This window comes from Haliaeetus albicilla, chromosome 16, assembly GCF_947461875.1.
Source record: "Haliaeetus albicilla chromosome 16, bHalAlb1.1, whole genome shotgun sequence".
NCBI classification, from domain to species: Eukaryota; Metazoa; Chordata; class Aves; order Accipitriformes; family Accipitridae; genus Haliaeetus; species Haliaeetus albicilla.
The window spans coordinates 32,443,407-32,462,401 of record NC_091498.1 but is presented as its reverse complement, the minus strand read 5'-3'; the positions used below and the strand labels follow the sequence as shown (position 1 = coordinate 32,462,401).

General features: G+C 44.9%; 1 protein-coding gene across 7 annotated transcripts in view; it reads left to right on the top strand.

The window, feature by feature from the left end:
* The window catches only part of PLCB2 (phospholipase C beta 2), a 62,212-nt gene that overhangs the window by 3,107 nt on the left and 40,110 nt on the right, over positions 1-18,995 (top strand). For 2 of the 7 annotated variants that reach the window (XR_011328254.1, XR_011328256.1), the window contains exons 1-3: positions 10,191-10,625; positions 14,578-14,655; positions 17,064-17,132. Coding sequence is in view for 3 of the 7 variants with exons in the window: in XM_069804362.1 (XP_069660463.1) it covers positions 10,542-10,625; positions 14,578-14,655; positions 17,064-17,132 (231 nt within the window). In the remaining 4 variants the exon portion in view is untranslated. Of the gene's footprint in view, positions 1-10,190; positions 10,626-14,577; positions 14,656-17,063; positions 17,133-18,995 lie in introns of those variants that run through there. The other 5 variants (XR_011328253.1, XR_011328255.1, XM_069804362.1 and 2 more) reach the window with 3 other exon arrangements.

Below are 18,995 nucleotides of genomic sequence, written 5' to 3'. Positions count from 1 at the left end.
TTGTTTTAAAACTGAAGTGTGTCATTCTAGAAACATTCTACCTTCAGCGTAGCACCTTCATCTCCCCATTGCACTTATGCATTGCTTATTCAGGCTGTAGTGTGCCTCCTGGCTGCAGTGTAGACTTACGCTTCATAGAAGACAACAATCTATGGTATTATTAAAGAAATTCAGTGTTCTTAAGGCTCTCCCTATGCCAAGTCCTCTGCTGTCTCAGCTTTGAATAAGATAAGGCTTGTGTTCATTAAATACTGAGTCTTGTTGGCTTTTGCCAAAATCAGGTGTAGGCTTTTCTTTTTACCATGAACAAATAAATGGGTGTGAGTTTCTCTCCAGGTCCTTTTGTTCAAGTGTAGCCAGCTGCCAGAAGGCATGTGCCTTCTGTTCCTGAACTTAGTTCCCTCCTAACAACCACCCATAAAGGCAAATGAGAGCCAGGAAGCCAGAGCTGCAATAATGACATTTTCTTTGTCCTCTGGGTTTTAGCAGAAATATCAAGCTGTGCGTTGAGCAGGCTCCTGTGGTGCGGAAATAGAGCTCTGGGGTGCAGAGCTCAGAGGTCTTGTGAAGTCAATGAATGTGTCAGGCACTAGACAAAGCTTGCAAATTAGTCCTCTCTGAGATTTTTGCCTGAGACAAACTGAGTCAAGGGCATGTGATGCACCCTGGGGCTGGACCTGCCAACAAAGGAGAGCTGTATAGCCCTTGAACATCTAGCCTTTCTCCCAGGACAGTCCAAACACTGTACTCTTCAGGGTCCTATTGTTTATAAGCTTCTCTAATTTTTTACTTCTCTGGTCTGAGGGTCTACTAGAAAACTCATTTACTTACAACTGCCTTACACCTGTGTTTAGTTCAAAACCCAAGTGCCTGAGAATGTTGAAGATCTGGTGTTCCACCTACTGACTGAACAGCATTGCTTGAATTCTGGTGCTACTTGTTGCAATGGGATGTTTGTTTGCTCTCCAAGGGCCCCTGAAGGATGTAGCTAAATAAACTTTTCTTATTGATTTCCCATGTTCAGAGTCAGTGGATAGCAGCTAGTGCTTCAGGACAAAGACTTAATTAAGGGAAGATTATTGGCCAAGGATATTACCTCTGTATAGACCTTGAAACACTGGATTGGATTGCCTGGTAGGTGGCTGAGCCTCCACGGTTATCGGAGGCCTCCTGAAGCTCTCTGAACTAATGTGTGTCAGAGCTGATAAATGTCACAGCTGATCCTGCCCTGGGACAAGGGATGGGCTGGATGGCTTCCCGCAGTCCCATTGCCCCCGTGCTTTTGATTCAGCAAAGGCAGCTACTCTGCCTTTCCTTCCTGTGCCCTGTCATTAGGAGGCCATCTGATGTGACACCCTGCAGATGATCAGCTTATTCCATGAGTTGTGCTGTTTGATACTCCACTCATGTTAGCTTGTGTGACTCTAAAATCATAATTCACTACCATGATGCTGTACACTCCCTTGTCTGAACTCTGGCCCTGGTTTTTATTCTTGGTGTCTGCCTCCAGCAGTGTGACTTCTACAGGCAGATTATAGACTTCATAAAGAATTGAAACTTATTGGCTGTGTGGTGCGCTTTATACTGTCTCCTTAGTTGCATTTGTGAGCTGGGGAGGGGAGAGATGGATGAGGTCTTTCTACCTGCCTCCTAATGTTTAAAGGATGGAACAGGTATGCTTAAATTCATCTCTCTTTCTTGGCTGAAGTCATTGAGCAAATACTTCGCTAGGCTTGAGCCTTCTGTCACAGAGAATGTCTCTGCTCTTGACGGGACAATCTCTCACGCTTTGCTGTCTACTATTCTAAAGGAAATACGCCTTATTTCACACTGTTGTTCCAGTCTCCTGTTTGGAGTCTGCAGGGAATCACATTCTGTCCTTCCCTGGCATTTTCCTCTTACACTTCAAAATCTCCTCAGTCTTATGTGGGAAGGTGCTGTCTCCCTTGTTAATCCAATAACAGATGGGGGGAGGTTGGGGATGTTCTTTTAATTCCTTCAGCTTCTGACTTAGCTGTGGTAAGTGAAGTTTGCACAACCCACTGTCTTGCGCTGACTTGGAAGGTGATCTGCAGAGATTATAGGGTGGGTGGGGAAGATAGAAGTGATGCTGAATTTGAGATACAACAGCAAGAAGTCTGGTTTTGCTCAGGATAGAAGCCTTGGACAGAAGGCTCCTGGTAGCTCAGGGTAGTGATGCATCAGCAGCTTCAACCTTGTATCATCAATTTTGGTGAGGCCCATTTTGAACCATTTTATTATCCCGTGAACCATCCGCACAGTATAAAGAGTATGTCCTACTTGCAGGAGAGCCTTGCACAGTGTATGTTTCCTTGGTGGAAAACTCTTGAGAGTGAAAAATATGTCTGAAAAGAATTTATTGTTTTGTTTTTAATGTTTAGAAACTCCTGTAGGTAGGCGATGGTTCAGACTCTGGAGTGGGGAGAACCACTCCATTAGCTTTATAGCAGAGGTGCTCACAACATTTCAGAGGCTCTGCTTTTGTTCAGTGTAATTTGAGGGTTGGGGTACTGTGGAGTGGAGACATATCTCAGGCAGCTTTCTGGAGGCAGGGAGTTCTCCCAGAAAACATGAATTGTGTTTGGCCTGTTGTTTCCATGGCACATTTCTGAAACTGAGAAAAGGCTGACAAGGGTGGCTTGACAGTGCCCTGGGCATTCACTGAAAAGAGAAACTTTGCCATTTGCTCGCATGTTAAGCTCTAGTCCCAGGGGTTCCCAGCGCTCTGAGCTGTAGGCTTCACACATCAGTTTGTGGAGAGGAAAGTTGTTTCACTAAGTGCAGGACTTCAAGAGGGTGAATGTTGTGGGTTTTTTAATTTAAAAAAAAAAAAGTTTCTCTTTGCATGTGAACCTGTGCTGTCTGTGGTTTCTCTTTGCGTGTGAACCTGTTCTGTCTGTGGTTGTGACTCTAAACACAGTCTCTGTGCAGGAATCTAGAGTAAAAAAATCAGGACTTCATTGTTCATTTCGCAAGGAGGAAATGTGCATATACGCACCCACACACACTTTACATCTGAACACAGTTCTGAGGTTTTGGAAATAACCACCACTTTTCAAGCAATAGGGCATTGATGATTAATGGTCATGTAATCTGACTGTGCATCTTTGCCTCTGGTTTTCATGGTCTGAAGAAGCTGAACCTGCCCACCTTTATGCGTGGAGAATGAATGTGTACAAGCTGTGCTTCTCCCTCATGCACACAGTTATACATATATATATGTGTGTGTGTATATATATATATATATATAGGATTTGCTCACATGTATGTGTGGGAGCGCACTGACATAGGTTGTCTGAAAATACAACCTATAATGTTTGCAGAATGACAACAGTTTATTCAGAGTTGTACCAACTTGTGATTGCCCCTGCAAGTACTGGAACAGGATTTTCTTGGGAAGCCTTATCCGCAATCTCATGATGCAGCCCTGAAGCTAAAGTGATCCTGGTTTAGTCTGGGTTATTGCTGTTTCAATCTGGGATAGTTTGATTTTTTTTTTATTTTTTTTTTTCTTCCTCAGGATGGAGAAGGGTCCTTTTTCAGTGGTTCATTTGTACATGATTGCTGCAGCCATCTTTGGGGCCAGTCTTTAATGCAGCCAAGCTCTTGGTTAGACCCAACAACTTGTTCATTCTTCAAAGTCAGCTTGACTTAACTCAGTAAGGACCCAAACTTAAGCTAACACTAAGACACCATGAAGTTTTAACTGCTTTAAAGATCCAAATAGATTCTTTTATATACAAGGTCAACATGGGTTTTCATCTTAGTTAAAATAATGTAGCTTTGAATGTGATAATGCTCCCTGATCTCACAGTAGTTTTTCCTTGCAGAAAAAAATCAAAAGCGGCTGTTACTTTTTTATTTTCTCCATTTCCGTGTGCTTGGCTTTGGTAGCTGAATAAGGAAGAAGTGCTGGACTCATGTTGATAACCCTGTGCAAAGGAGAGTTATTTAACTGAATCAAAATAGCAGTCTGAAACTACTCCTGATTCTGCTGGAGCTGATTCTTAACTTCTTAACATCTTACTGTTTTCACACTTCTGCCATCCTGGTTCAGGCTGCAACTGGAAATGGAGCTGTAAAGTCCTAGGGGAGAGGCTGTTCTGATGCTTCCAGGAGCAGAAAGCATGGAAGATGTCAGCAGAAAGTTCAGTCCTGCTATGTTGTACACCTGTAAAAAGGGGGAAGATTTGTTGGCAATGAGGTTAAGTGGGATTCCTTGTTAATGCTGTGTTGTCTTCAGATAAATCTTGTATTACTGGCCATTATGCTCAGGAAATATTTCCTTCAGATCCAGTGGTTTGATAATCATTCACTCTTCTGGATGTACACATTTCCAGCAGAGGTGTCCAAATGGTTTTGGTTATGTAACAGTATTATTCCTCAATTTTCTGTGGACCATGGTGCATGCCTCATTGTCAGCTGAAAAATACTATGGAGGCCATGTGAGCCTGGAGACTAACTGCAGCTTGTTTACTGGAATCTTAAAACCCACAAATGGTGAACTGCAGAACATAATCAAACCTGACATCTAACCCAGTCGTGTATGCCCTGAGTGCTAACAAGGTGGCATGTGTCAGAACTGGTGTTTATATCTGGAAAGCTGCGCTGCTTTTTGTGAAGATGCCTCATTAGATGGAAGCCTCCTGATGCACCTTCACAGTCTGTTCCCACCAGTACACCCAGCCTTGGATTTGTCAGTGTAGTTTATGAATGTACTACTGCCTTTGGTCACTCATACACCATGAATGCCACAGAATGACCTAGGAAGAGACCTTTCTTGTGCTCTGGTAGCAATTTACATTCCGTTTGCTGCTTTTTCCTGTTCCCGTGTTTGCTCAGGAAAAAAAAAAAAAAAGTGGCTGGAGTTGCATGCAGTGTTAAATGTTTCCTAGAGAGCTCTTTTCTAAGGATCTGTAGTCATTTTATGTGTTTGTGTGGCGGTTGTTCCTGGTTGGATAATGTGATGAAATAAAAAAATCATTTTCAAGGTCTAATTTTGACCTCTAGGAAGGCAGGAGATAATATAAAATACACTGCACTGATTGCATTCATCAGGGCTAGAAAAGCTATGTAAAAAGCACAAATAACAATAAACAAGGTAAAAAGGGCATTTCCTGGTAAGGCAGGGAGATGAGTCTCTTGGAGAGTGGCAATGGAAAGAAGCAATGGCCGTGCCACATGTGCGTATTCATGTGCTTGTTAGTTAATGGCACTGGGCTGAGTCAGTAACCTGCCTGTGTACACAGCAGTATTGTGGGCAGCAGTGATGTGTCAAAAGAGCAAACCTCTCTGCAAAAGTGAAGAAAAACGGATTTCATTCTCTCTTTAGGATACCCACAGGTGATTATCAAAGGACAATGCCTGGATGAGATTTTGCCCCCTTAGCTTCAGACACCTTTAGCTTCATCTACAGTGGAGATCATAGACCTACCTGCAAACCTTCCTGATTTTTTCCTTTGCAGCCTCTGATGGAAAATGCATTCTTTCCTGCAGGACTAAACTTGAATATGTCATTGCTTCACAAGTGCATTTCACCTCAAGGAGGTGAAGAGTTTGGAATATAGTGTGTAAAGGCCTTTGTAGTGAGGAGGGGAATACTGGAAGGTTGAGGCTGGATATTACAAAAGCAGATTTTTGGTCTAGCATGTGGAGGACTGAAGTTTGGGGAAGGGCCAGGGAAGACCATGGCCGAAAACTATTCAGCTCCATTAGCTGAGTAGGCAGAGTGGTTCTTGTGTAGCAGTCTGAGGCTGCTTTAACTTGGAATCAGCTGGTAGGGGCAGTGTAAAGAAGGTTTGTAGCCTTTTTTATTTTTATTGTTCTTTCATCCCTGATTCTGAATAGTGCTGCACCAGGGTATAGTCTGCAGTGGGAGCCTCTGTCTCTTGAATGGGATTCATTGGGGTGCTTTGCCTTTCAAAGTCAGTGCATTGGGGCTTACATATATGTAAGCCTGAATTTCAGTGACTGTGAAAAGCAGAAGCAATGAGGATGTGAGTGTGGCAGAAGTATTACAGTAATACTAAGGTCTTAGCCAGGTTGGGGAATCTGCTGTGGCAGGCAGCAAATGCATCCACAGAAAGAGACAGCTTACAGTGGAAATAAGTTGGGCTGGTAGAATAGGTAGAAAAAGTTGACGAGGTCAAGAGCAAAATGGGGCTTCCTGCCCCAGTATCCTGATTTCCAGTTCACTGTTTTATACTGTAGGGAAATGCAGTGGGGCAGTTGGATGCATTTACCTCCAGATTTGGTAGAAGTTGCTTTCCTGTTCTTGCTGCTCCATTACTGCAAGGTAACATGAGATGGGCACGTTCTGTCCGGTGTGCTGCTGTTCTTCACCCTCCTTCCTCTTCTGTTAATGATCCATCTTGGAAAGTTTCATTCTTTTGCTAGTAGTTAGGAATTGTGTGGTTCAGTCATGCCTGTGCAGCAATTACTTTTGTACTGCAGTAATGTATAGGATGTTTAAATAGTGTGTGAGCCTGCTTGTGTCACTCAGCTGTGCAGTTTGGAAATACTCAGAAAGCTATCAGAGTGCTGTAAGCGTAACATATTCCTGCCCAGTGAACAGTTAATTATGGACCTAACCATGTCTTGGTGGTTGATCAGATGTTTTTTTGGTGTGGTGGGTTTTTTTTTGTTTGGTTTTTTGTTTTGTTTTGTGGTGTTTTTTGTTTGTTTGTTTTTTTTTTTTACACAAGACCTCACTGCTTTTATGGTATTGTGGCATCTGTGGCCACTTTTCTCTCTGTGCTGTAGTCCACTCCCCTCTGACTTTTGCAGATCAAGTAGAAGAGTCATGCTGTCCACTGAGAGCTGTCATGAATTCTTGGCTTTGTGGTTTGGGCTCAAAGTAGGACACAAAATATGCCCCGGCACACACACTCAGCAGTTCTCCTCTCCAGGGGTGGTGAGAAAATATTGGCCTTTGTGCTCCTGATGGTGTCGTTAATCCTTTCATGATTCCCAGGGCTCAGAGGGCAGCATAGAAAGAGGAGCAGTAGGATGAACTTAGTTTTGCTTAGCTGTGAATTTGTTACGGGTGTTTGAATGCAATGCTAAGTCTGTGCATGCAATATCATAGCTGTTCACTAGAGGACAGTATTACACACTGCAAAGTGTAATTATGATGGAACAATGCTGGAAGAGATTTCTTACCGATTTTCTGTGTGCTAGGAATAGGTTGGGGTTGAGGTTACAAAATAATTTGCTAGAACTTGGGAGCAATCCTGTCAAGGTGGTTTAATAGGATGGGATGGCTTAAATCACTGTCTACAGACCCTGTCTTGTAAAATCTCTGAAGGGTAATGCTGACTACCTTGCTTCTGAATCCACTTTGTGGGAGGTAGAGGCTGCAGAATAAGTAGGACAGGGAGATAAGGAAGAGTCTCCAGGAAAAAAAAACAATTTTTGTATATCAAAACTCCTGTAGTGGGTGGTGGGCTGCATGGTGGGGAAGGTAAGGGATGAAAGCAAAGGAGGCACGGGGCCCTGAACTGAGGGGATATAGGATGAGTATACACTGGGTGACGGGCCTTGCAGGAGAAAGAAAATAAAGGGTGATTAGAATAAATACTGCTCAAAGTGCTGCTGCTTCTGCCTGCTCTGATATCAGAGCTTTCAGCAGAGGGCAGGACTGTTGCTTTATTCTATCGCTGTGCCATCAGCCATCTCTTCATGCAAGGGACAGAAGCTCCCACATAGAGCAAGGAGTGTGAAATGAAAGATAAGGAGGCTTGGTTATGCAAAAGGAAGTGAGCTTCAGCTTTTGTGACCATCTTTATGCAAGCGGGGATCTTGGCAGTAGATGTTGTGCAGCGCCGTGCAGCCTCACAGGACAGCCGCTGGCTTGGTTGCTGCTCTTCATGTTGTGGGTTGTTTTTTTAAATTTATAGTTCTATCCCTTAGGGAAAGCTGGCCTTCAGTGACAAGCAAGTAAAGCTGTGGCAGGATTCTTGCTTACTTTAGGTTTGTTGATGAGACAGAGAAAGCTGTTGAATATCCAGGTCTGAGAGAACGCAGGACAGAAGCCTTCCGTGAGGCCCTGGTTCTAGCAGGAAGCAGACATCGTTCATGAACTGACGATAATGGTGGTAAATACCAGATAGGGCACTGGAACCAGTAGCTGTGACTGTCTGATCTTACCTGCAGTCCCTCTGTTCTTGGCAAAGGTGGTAAAGCTCACCCACCTTTCACTTCACAGCTGTGACCTCCAAAGCCTTCTTTTAGTGCTTTCTGTGTTGCAGAGGAGGGGAGGGCTGCAGCGTTTCTGAGCAAGATCGATGCTCTTTATCCTTTTCACAGCTGCTCCCTAAGTTAAGCAGCCCTGAAACTGCTCTGGCCTTGCAGAAGGGATCAGGTGAAGGTAGAGAAAACTTTCACTCTTCACTGCAGCCTCCTGTGCTCCCGTGGGCTTTCTCTATGTACCTAGGCCTCAGGGTGTGTTCCTAAGCTGCTTACAAGAAGAGCGCAGAGAACAAAACCTGCCCAGCAGTGCCTGGCATTTCACTGGCATTTATGCCAAGTCCCAGGCTGCTGGTGATGTCCCTGAGCACTTCCAGCTCAGCCTTTGAGATCTGGGCAGGCACTGTCATCTGCTGCTTTGCTGCTTGGGAGGAACAGTGTTCTCTGGCTGGGGGGGTCCTGGTGATGCTCTCTTGGCTGGGCCTGGAGTACCCCAGTGCTCTGTGAGCTGGCTGCCTGAGAAGCACGTGTCACTTTGACACATGTGCAAAGGAAGCTTAATAATACCATGAATGTGGCTTGGTTATGAGACCGGAGGTGATGGATTCCTGTGTCCCTAGTCTCAGCACTGATACAAGCAACCACAGCTATGGGGTAAGCCACCTCAGTTTGCTGCCCTAATAAAATAGAGCTAACAGCCTTAGCAATTGTACAGCCAATTCTTGGAAAGTACGGTGCCTTGCAAAACAGGTTAGTAAATGCAGAAAACTTGATGGTAGCTGGAAATCTAGAATCTCTCTTATTCCCAGTTTGTCAGGCAGATAAACCCATGAAAGAAATGTTCAAAGGATGCTAGGTTTGTTCAGGGTTCTCTGTTTCTGCAGCAGGCATCTCTCTGATAATTGCTGCCATCTTTGTTTTCTTTACAGCTAGAGCACTTGCTACAGGTCCAGTTAATCTCTCCTGTCTTACACCACTAATGTTTGAGAATGCCCTTAGGATTCCTTCAGTCAGCCTTACCTTGGCTGTCCAATCTGCTTTAAAGTGCTGGCCTTATCAAACTGGGTAAGTCAGGAGTGGGAAATAAGCAACAAAACCATGTAGCTGGCTCCCTTTGCACAGTGGGAGTTTCTTTGTCTACCCCTCTTGGAGAATCTGCACTACTTTTGACAGTGTCTTGTCCCTGTTGAGCAATGGCAAGTGCTACACCTTGATTTTCATAGGAGACAACAAAGATGAAATCCCACTGTGTGGCTGGGAATCCTGTTGTAGCAAGTGTAGCACAGCTGTCTCCACTTCTAATTAGTTGTGGGGCTCTGCCTTTTTGACTAAAATTAACCTTGCCTGTGTCAGTCCTTTTCACAAGCCACTCTCCTCCTGGTTAGCCAGTGCACATCTGCCACCAGAGCTCCTTTTCTTCTCTGCTGTCCATGTGCAAATCCTTCATTCCAAGGTCAGGAGCATGGACTCGTTTTGCCCTGTTTGCCATTAACCTTCTGTTCTGCTTTCTGTCACTTCCCTGCAGCTTCTTCATTATAATCCCCACCTTACACGTATCTCCCATTTTGTGTTCCCACAGTATCTGCAGTAGACCCAAATGAATCTGGAGAATACTGCAGTTCCTAGGGACTCTTGTGAATGTTTTATTTCATCTGTTTGTGGGCTCTGCTGGTCTGTCTCACTTTTCAGGTTGACATTTAGAAGAACCCCTAAGAGAAAGGAAAAAAGTTAAAGGCTGGACAGTGCAGCAAGTGGCCCCAGAAATGGAGTCTGTACAGAGCAAAGTAGTAAGTTTACTTTACGTGATATTTGGCCCGTTGCATGAAGGGGGCAGTCTGCTTGTAGCCAAAGCCCAAGCTGTTCTGTAACCACATCTGCTGAAATAGTTTGAGTGTCGGCTGGCAATGCCTGCACTTCGTCAAAGAGAACATTTAAGGAAGTTCAGTTGCGGAAGTGCTACAAACCGAGCGCTTCACAAGTACAACTCCGAGGAGTAGGTCCCTCCTGGAGAGACGGTGTGCGTGCATGACTGTTCAGGCGGGCATCTCAACCCATCGCAAGCTTTCCTCTAGGTGACCTTGGGCTGAGCTCCGTGTGCTTGCTTGGAGAGCTGTTGATTTACAATGCAGATTCACCGGTCCTCGCCTGCCTGCCCCTGCCCCTCCTAAATTTGGCTGGGATATAATAGGCTGTTTGCTTTCTGATGCCAACAGTGGCAATGGCAGAGAGCCCTGCCATGTGAGAGGCAGAGATAGAGGAGAGGGGGCCAAGGAGGAGCAAACTGTGCAGCTGCTATTGCTTCTGGTGGCTGAGGAGCGCATCTTCGGGACAGAATGTCAATGCTTAACCCTGTCCTACAGCCCCCAGAGGTGAAGGAGTATCTATCGAAGGGTGAGCGCTTCATCAGATGGGATGATGTGAGTACTGGGTTTTTTGCTTTGCTAGATTGTATGCATGGTGGCAGGGCAGATACTGTGTTTTAGTCACAGTTTGTGGGGAGCCTGGGAGCGTGTATTCAGTGGGGGTGATGGGACGCTGTGTGTTGTACCTGAGAGCAGTGATGTCTGGATAGGGAGAGTGAACTGAGAGGAACAGGAGAGCTGAGGGCTAAAAACAAAGGGCCTATGTGTTAGGCGCTGGTGGTGTGGCTTCTGCATCTCTTGTTATTGTGGAGGGTGGAAGTAAATGGACTGCCACTGGGACTGTGTGCACAGCTTCTCTGGTGTAGGACCCCAGGGTCCTCTCTGTGTGTGTGAACCAGCCCTCAGGAAGGTGGTCACTGCTGGGTGTCTCCTTGGAGCAAGAGGCATACACTGCATTTGGACTTGTCCAGAGGAGCATGAGGGGTAGGATTTACTCCAAAGCTGAGCGGACTCTCCGTGCTTTGCAGATAGAGAGGAAATCAGGCTCCCAAGTTGCTTCCTCTTATGGCTCTGTTGCTGGAGTGGATCGGAGGGTGAGCCATGTCCTCCCACGCTTGCTTGGCTTATGGGTCTGTGAGCTACCAAATGTGCAGTGGCCGAGCAGCAAGGGACCTGTGCTTTAACAGTGCTGGAGTCCCAGAGGGTGCTGCAAAAAGCTGCTTCCCTCTCCAACTCATTGTCCTCTTGTATCTTCAAAACACCTGGTTTGCAATCTTTGTTTGCCTTTCATTGTGAGGGGGGGAAGGTGTGACACAGCAGAAGAGAAGTTAATTTGAATGTAATAGTCCCTCTCTTCACTTTCTAAGAAGGCAAAAGAGTATTTACCCAATATCCACATACCTGAGCAAGAAGACAGCAGCTGCCCATCCATTTTGTCTGGAGTATGAATTGTCTGCTATTGAATGTTGATAAAACAGGGGGCAGGCCAGGTTATGATTATTCACCAAGATCTGAGGGAAACATTTGATGTGGTATTGCAAATGAGACACATTAGAAGGAGCCTCCAGCAGCAATGCAGGAGGGATTAGTGCTTGCTTTTGTGGGTGTAAAGCTGGAATAGAGTTTTAAGTCCCAAGGCAGTGTGTGTGGGGGAGGTAGATCACTTGTGTGCAGTGGAAGCAGGGGTGGTCCAGCGGCACTGAGAAATGAGAAGGCAATGTACTGCACAGCTGACAGAAAGGATGGATGCTGAGGAATACAGGTTGGAATATCACTGGGCAGTTATTCAACTACCTGTACATAAACAGGATAGCACCAGGGTACAGTGGAATGTGCAGCCTTCCCTTTCTTTCCAATGGGGCCACTGCCTGCAGAATGCACTTGTGGCTTCTTTGAATTTGAAAAGGGATTTGGTTTCTGAGAATGACAGTAGGCAAACTTGTCTAAAATTGCTGCTGACTTTCTATGCTCAGTCCTTGGGCACCACTGTCCCAAAAACTTGAAGCTGTTAAGTTCTTCACTGGGAATTTCTGGGATAGTTAGGCTCCCTTGAAACCCAAGGTGAGTCAGGGTGGGCTTCCAAAACCTACTAAGTGTTTATTTCCTGCTGCAACCATAGGAGTTGAGGAGCTCCAAGTCTTGTGTGGTTTTTTTCCCTAAGGTTTACAGATCTGTAAACATTCCTAAAAGGTTGCCTCTAATTACTAAGTAGTTTACAGACTTGACTCCAACAATAATGAAAGCCTTCTCCACAAGTGGGCTGTTCTGGTCACATTTCTGCATCTCATCATGCTTTGCTACTCCACAGTTAAAGCAGGCTGCAAAGAATGATGGCAAGAGCTCCAGGCTGCACGATTGCTGCTCTTTAGGGGTGATGGGCCTGTGGTTTTTTGTCTCACTCTTTGAATTGACCTGGCCATGCTGTTGGTAACAGTTTTGAATTCCTTCCACAATATCTGAGGCAAAGGAATGAAGGTGGATCAGATTGGCTCCTTACATTGCTCTGTACAGTTTTGGGACTGGACCGGAATCTTCACTGTATCCAACAGTTTCTTGAGAAAAGCAAACCCACACTTTTTCTATAGTGCCTTCACCTTGTCCAGCATTTGTAATGTATTCTTTGGAGGAGACTGCAGTAGGATCTCTGACAGGCAGGACCATTCTGACCTGTCCCACTGAGTTGTGACATCTTGGGATAAGCAGCAACTCTGGTGTGCTTTGCTTAGCATCCAGCAGGCTGGGGTTGCCAAGCAGGTTAAGTCTTAATACATGGATGAGAGTTTATTTCCAGAACCAGCTTGGGAACCCTTTCAAAACTTCAGATAGGGCACAATGTAGTAGCTGACCTCTTAAGCGGAGCAGATGCATGTGGATTTGGCCCTATGCTGACTCTTAGCTCTCATAGTAGAAGCAAAAATGTTACTATCTCTTAAAGATCATGGATTACAGGATTCTACCAGACGATGCTTGCTTTCTGCCCTAGAGTTGAGCTCCACAATGTGAGCAGCAGCCAGTTTGGCTGCCAGGCCATCTTCTGTAGAATTCACCATTTCCTTTGTTGCCAGGAGCCACCCTGTAGGAGAGTCTACCTGCCCCCCATAGCTGTCCATGTCCCTGTTCAGGAGGCCAGCCTCAACTCGCTTTTGAGAAAGCTGTTTGGTAGGAGATAAGGTTAATCTAGAAACATGGCACAATACTCAGTAGTAGTACTACAGTGCCTGTTCTGCTCTTCGTGGTTTGTGGCCATGTGTTCAGGGAGCTAACCAAGAGCTCTTGGGAACATGGGCATGAGAAAGAGAGTAGGGAGTAAAAGGAGAGCATACGATGCACTGTGGCATGGGCAGTTTACTGTAATGAAGAATACTGAATCTGGAAATGGAGGTCCCTGGAAATAAAGATACACTCTGGAGTGAAGTATGAGTTCAATAACAACTGAAGAACCCAAGGCCAAGCGACAAAAACAACTTCCAAATTCCATTACTGGTTTCATCTCAGTAGCTGCGTGTTTCAGCTTCCTGAATTGAATTTGAGGCCTTCCTAGAAATGGCTGATAGGCCTTAAGATCCTATCTTCTGTGGCACCAGAGGACAAATGCAGTGAGGAGTCATCTAGACTGAATGAACAAATGGGCTGGGACCCAAGCAGAGGCTCCAAGCATCCTTTGTCTCTGTCTCCAAAGAGCTCACTTGAATTCATCTCTTAGTACAGGCTTGCATGTGAGATGGGAATGGATGTTGTCCTGAAAATGTCTGTGAAGTTGCCTTTAACTGAAAATGCAGCAGCAGTGTAATTATTCAGAGGCAAAGTACACAGTCTCACAGCAGCCTGTGTCTCCTCTGCAGTATATGTCTTGGCTCTGATCTGGAGGGCCTCCCTGTTGTATGGGGTTCAGGATCAGCCCCGAACAGTTTCATCTAATTTTGTGTCTGTAGTGTGGATATTTAAATAGCTGCTTCTTTTTATTCTGTGTAGAGCTAGTCCATGGAGTTTAGGAATCATCACCTAAAGCAGACTCATCTGTTCTGTTAGGTGGACCCCTCCTTGAACTCTTCCTGACTAGGCCCATTCTCTGTAAAGAGAGCCCAGATAATTAGCATGAGCACCTAGATAGTAGATGTCATGGATGAATGCTACCTTTACTTGGGCTAGGCTACTTCTGGAACTCATAGAAGGCAGTAGGTGCCTTGGAGGGAAGGCAGTTCAAGTGAAACAATTAATTGCATCTATGGGTACTTTATTCTCTTAATTCATTGCATAGAAAGCTCCAAGAGAGTTGTTCTAGCTAAATGCATAGTGTTAGGTGAGATTCAGGCTTCAGCAGAGATCAGCTTCCATAGCCTCACACTGTTACTCTGGAGATATACTAAAATCATCTGGTTCATTTCCATAAATAACAGAGGATGATTCACCCGACTGGGTCTATATTTGAACTGGGAACCTTATGTCCCATGATGGGTTCTCCAAGTCATGTAAGGTGCTAGCCTTCTTCTGGTTTTTTTTTGGTCAGGAAACAGCAAGTGCTTCTCCTGTGATTCTTCGAGTGGATCCAAAGGGATTTTACTTATACTGGACGTATCAGAATAAGGTAAGTGCTAAGACTTCACAGCTTGGTCTCCAAATAGCCAATTCAAGTTTGTGCAAGATTAAACACACTGCACTCAGAAGCAAACTACCACACTCATTCCATTTAGCAGGAAACCCTCCCACAAAGGACCTGAGAGTCTTGTGTTTATTCAATGGCAGATTTGTCTGTCTTCAGAGCTCTAGAAAAGAGCAGGAAATTAAGCTGCAAACATGCCAGAGATGAGCATGGCCTTTTTGTGCTTGCCATGCTGGCATTTTATACCTGCAAAGTTCATTAGATGTGCTTCAGAGGACTTCACAGAGAACAGTAGTATTGATATCCCTGTTACCCAGCATGCTAAAGGATTCTCCCAACCACTACAGTGGTGCAGTTGGAAAGAAAATGGGTAGATGCATGCAATTAAATGTATGCAGCTTAAGCTGACGTGTACCTCGTGCAGCCTGTGTTGTAATTAACTGACTTGTTGGGGTTAATAAAAAAAAAAGTAGTGACTGTAGCCATGCAGAGACTACATCAAGTCTGGAGAGTGAGTTGTGCTCCTCTCGGGCCAGGGTGGTGTGTGCACACTGCCAGAGGTAAACCACAACATGCTGGCTGGTGGTGGAGAGTGAGAGGCAACAAATTTAGGAAAGAGAATTCAGTTCCTCACTGATGAGTAGCAACAAGGAGTGGAGAGATCTGGCTGACTGGAGGTGGAAAGCTGGGCTTACTTCTGCTTTCCAGAGCAGAGCTGTGGTTCAGCTCTACTTCCTCTTTGTGACCTACATGCTGAAGAGGCATGGTAGATGGAGACAGAGACAATAGTCCTGCAGAGCGCCCTGGCCAAGAGACCTGATGTGTTTTGGTGAGCTCTGCCTTCTCAGAAGATTGTGCGCCAGTGCCAGCTGGGCCAAGGCACTGCCACACAACTGTATCTTCTGAGAACAGTGTCATGAGGCTGGGGACTGTCACATCTCCCTAAAAGATGTGCTCTCCTTTCAGCCATCTCCATCACTCTCATTCCCCTTTCCAGGTCTGCTCCTGGCGGTAGAATTTTTGTTGTAAGGGTTCCAGCAGATGGCAGGAAGAAGTGGTAGCACTGAAGGAGGTGCACAAAATGGGGCAAGGGGAGCTGCTGTCACCCATCAAAACTGAGATATTTCACTCAGTTAGTGGTATGAGGGATTTAATTATCTGGGAAAGGGGCAGGGATAAGGAAGCATAGCTGACATGAGGAAACCCAGACTGGAGGGGGTCTCATGTTCCTGGAAAATGCCATTGACTAGCTCCTAAAATAAACTGTAAACAAATTTTGAGAGCCACAGTGGAGCAACAGCCTGTTTTACATCCTTGGGGAAGCACTTTTCTGGCATCTTTCCTATTCTCTGAGGGAATATGCAGACAGTGTGAGCTAGCAAGGGTTGGTGAGCAAATGCTGGCTGTCAAAGGGAGCTGGGGTAGGCTTGTGAAGGTCCCATGGAGGCTGACATGAGCACAGCAACCAGGGAAAAGAGACGGGCTGATACAGAGCATGGTGTGGTATGGTCAATAGTTTGTTGAATTTATGTGGCTTATTAATCTTTGGCTGACTCTTCTTGAGATCTGCTTGTCATGAACAGCAAGGAAGAAAAACTGTACTGCTTTTGCACTAGGGATTCAGAAGGGAGTGGGATTAGGAGTAAAATTTCCATCCCACTTGACAATAAAATGGGGATACAGCCAGAAGACACGTTATCCACATTGTTCCTTATTGTGATCTTGGAAAATAATATTATCTGCTGCAACAAGTATAATTTGTTCTCCAGATCCATGGTGAGCAGACAAATTAGTAACAGAGGAAGGAAATTCAGGTTGGATATTAAAAGAACAAACAAAATAAACATGACAACCAGCCAGTAGTGAGGATGTGGAGTGGACTGCCTAGGGAGGGTTATGGAAGGTCCTCCATGAGAATTGCTTCAGAACAGATTAGGGGAAGGTCTGCCAGGAGTGACCTGGGGAGAAGTGGTCTTGCCTGCCTTCCAGCTCAGCTACTCAGTGTTGAATGCATGGAGGCAAAAGACAGGCTGAGAACATGAGTGACAGGAGACTGGGTTATATTAACACGTAGACTGTAACTGGGGTAGAGTTTCCCCATATAAACCTGTATGCATGTCATACGCTCCCTCTCATGGTAATCCACACCGAGCCTCTGGCCTCACCATGAAGAGGATGGTGCTGCAGACCACCACTGCCTCCACACTTGCCAGCCTGCCAGCTTTGCCTATCAGTAGCTGATATTTCCCTGCCTGTGTTCTTGGTGGGAATGCTCTTCCCCAGTAAAGGGTGCTAGCTGAGACCTGCTTTGCAGCTTCTGGGGGCCTCTGTAATGTATTTCTTTCCTTCCTCCTTTGTCTTTCTTCATCTTCCTTGTCCTTATTTTGTTGTAGGAAATGGAAATTTTGGATATAACCAGCATCAGAGATACCCGAGTGGGGCGATATGCAAAAATCCCCAAGGTGAGTGCATAGCTTCATTTCTGCTGGTTGTTCATATGGCAAAGGCGAGGCTGCCTAGGGCTTTGGCATAAGCTGAGGCAGTTTATCCTGGCTTTCTGTTACAAGAAGGTGGAGGAGACCTTGTCTCCTTACATCACAACTATGTAAATATAGAAAAGCCATCTTTACTCTTGTCTCTGAACTCCCTGGGGTCCTCTGTGCACTCAAAAGAAAGGCACTTCCAGGCTATGGTATATGAGCTTGTTGGAAAGAATATGCCAGAAAGCTAGGAAAACAGCAATTCCCCTTCCAAGTGCTTTCCAAAAGAGCTGTTTTTTGTTGTGCACAGCAGCTATGTTCGCTCCCCTGCCATGCGTCTAGCTACACTGGGAAGTCCTGCAGGAGACTTGTGATGCTTCTGTATTGAGTCACCAGAGCTGCTTGCTTGTGCAAAGATGCACAGGCTGGGTCAAGGCAGCTACAAACCTGTAGTTACAGTGAGATTCCAATGCAGTGTGTGGTGAGATTTTTTTTCCCTTTAAAGGGAAGAAAATGTAGTTTCAGAAAAACCAGTGGGGTTTTTTTCCCCAAATAATTTTAAATTGTCTGCTTGCAGGGTGGCAGACTAAGGGAGGCACATGATTATGGCTTTGTTCTTGGTTTCAGTTATAATTTAAGCTTCCTGCAGCAAAGTTGTCCTTGTTAGGACTTCTTTCTAGGTCTGTTTTTTAACTTTTCCATGTATGGAAAAGGCAAGCAGAAAGCTGAGGTAAAACTAGAATGTGAAAAGGAAACAAAGGAGTAAAGATAATGGCTCCATATGGTAACATAGGTGATTCTCAGTCTAACGCAAAAGGGGAAGATTTTGCAATATATACTGAGAGACTCTAGCAGCCTCTTTGCGTAAGTAGTACAGCTGTTTTCTTAATACTGCTCTGAAAATGTCTATTCAGAGCTCCCTGAGACTGATGTTCCTCAAAAGACCATAATGAGGTGGGTGCTAAAGTCACAGCAGAGCTCAAGAACAATACCCATCTTACACAATTCTTAAAAATCATCATTCCTTCTCAGAAACTGCGTTTCTTCTTGGAAATTTGCTAGAATGAAACATACTTGAGTTTTCAGCAAGCCTAAAACTTTGTCTGCAACTTGTTTTGTGGGAATAATGTTTGAAAAGAAGCTCTTGCAAGTTAGTTGGTTTGGTTTTGGTTGGGTTTTTTTTTTTATTTGAGAGAATAAAATATTTGGAGCTGGTAGAGCTAGGTGCTGTGCTGCAGACAGAATGCAGTAAGGAAAAGGCCAACTTAAAGAAGAGGTATGAGATACTATTTTCTAGGGTGTTAAACTTCCAGGAATAACCTGTTTACAAAATGAATTCAGCTTTGATATAGATTATAAATTGATGGGGTAAGTATTGAGGCTACAGCTGGATGTCTTTCTGGTGGCAACAGGCAGGCTGGAGAAAAAATGTCCTAGATTTTAGCAATTGGTTAAGGAAGACTAATTGGGGACTACCAGGAGAAACATTCTGGCACAAGTGCAGTGTCAGAGTTGCCTCTACACGGAATTTCTACTCAAACAGCATCTTTCTGTAATGAGCCCCCTACTCACAAACAAGGAATTGCCCTGGAAACAAGGACCAACCCCAGTTTTTGAAGAGTAATTCACAATACGATTTTGGGATGACTGCATTCCATATCCAGAGAAAAACTAAAATGGCCTTTTAAAAGAGATTTTTTAAAAAAAGCACAAAGAAGTTTGTGAAGAGAATGAGGAAATTCATGAGCAGTATCAGGGTAGCAAAAAGCAAAAGAGGAGGGGCAAGCAGTGGCTGTGTTTCATAGCTCTAAATCTTTTTAATAAAATTGGAAAGTGGCCTGTGTG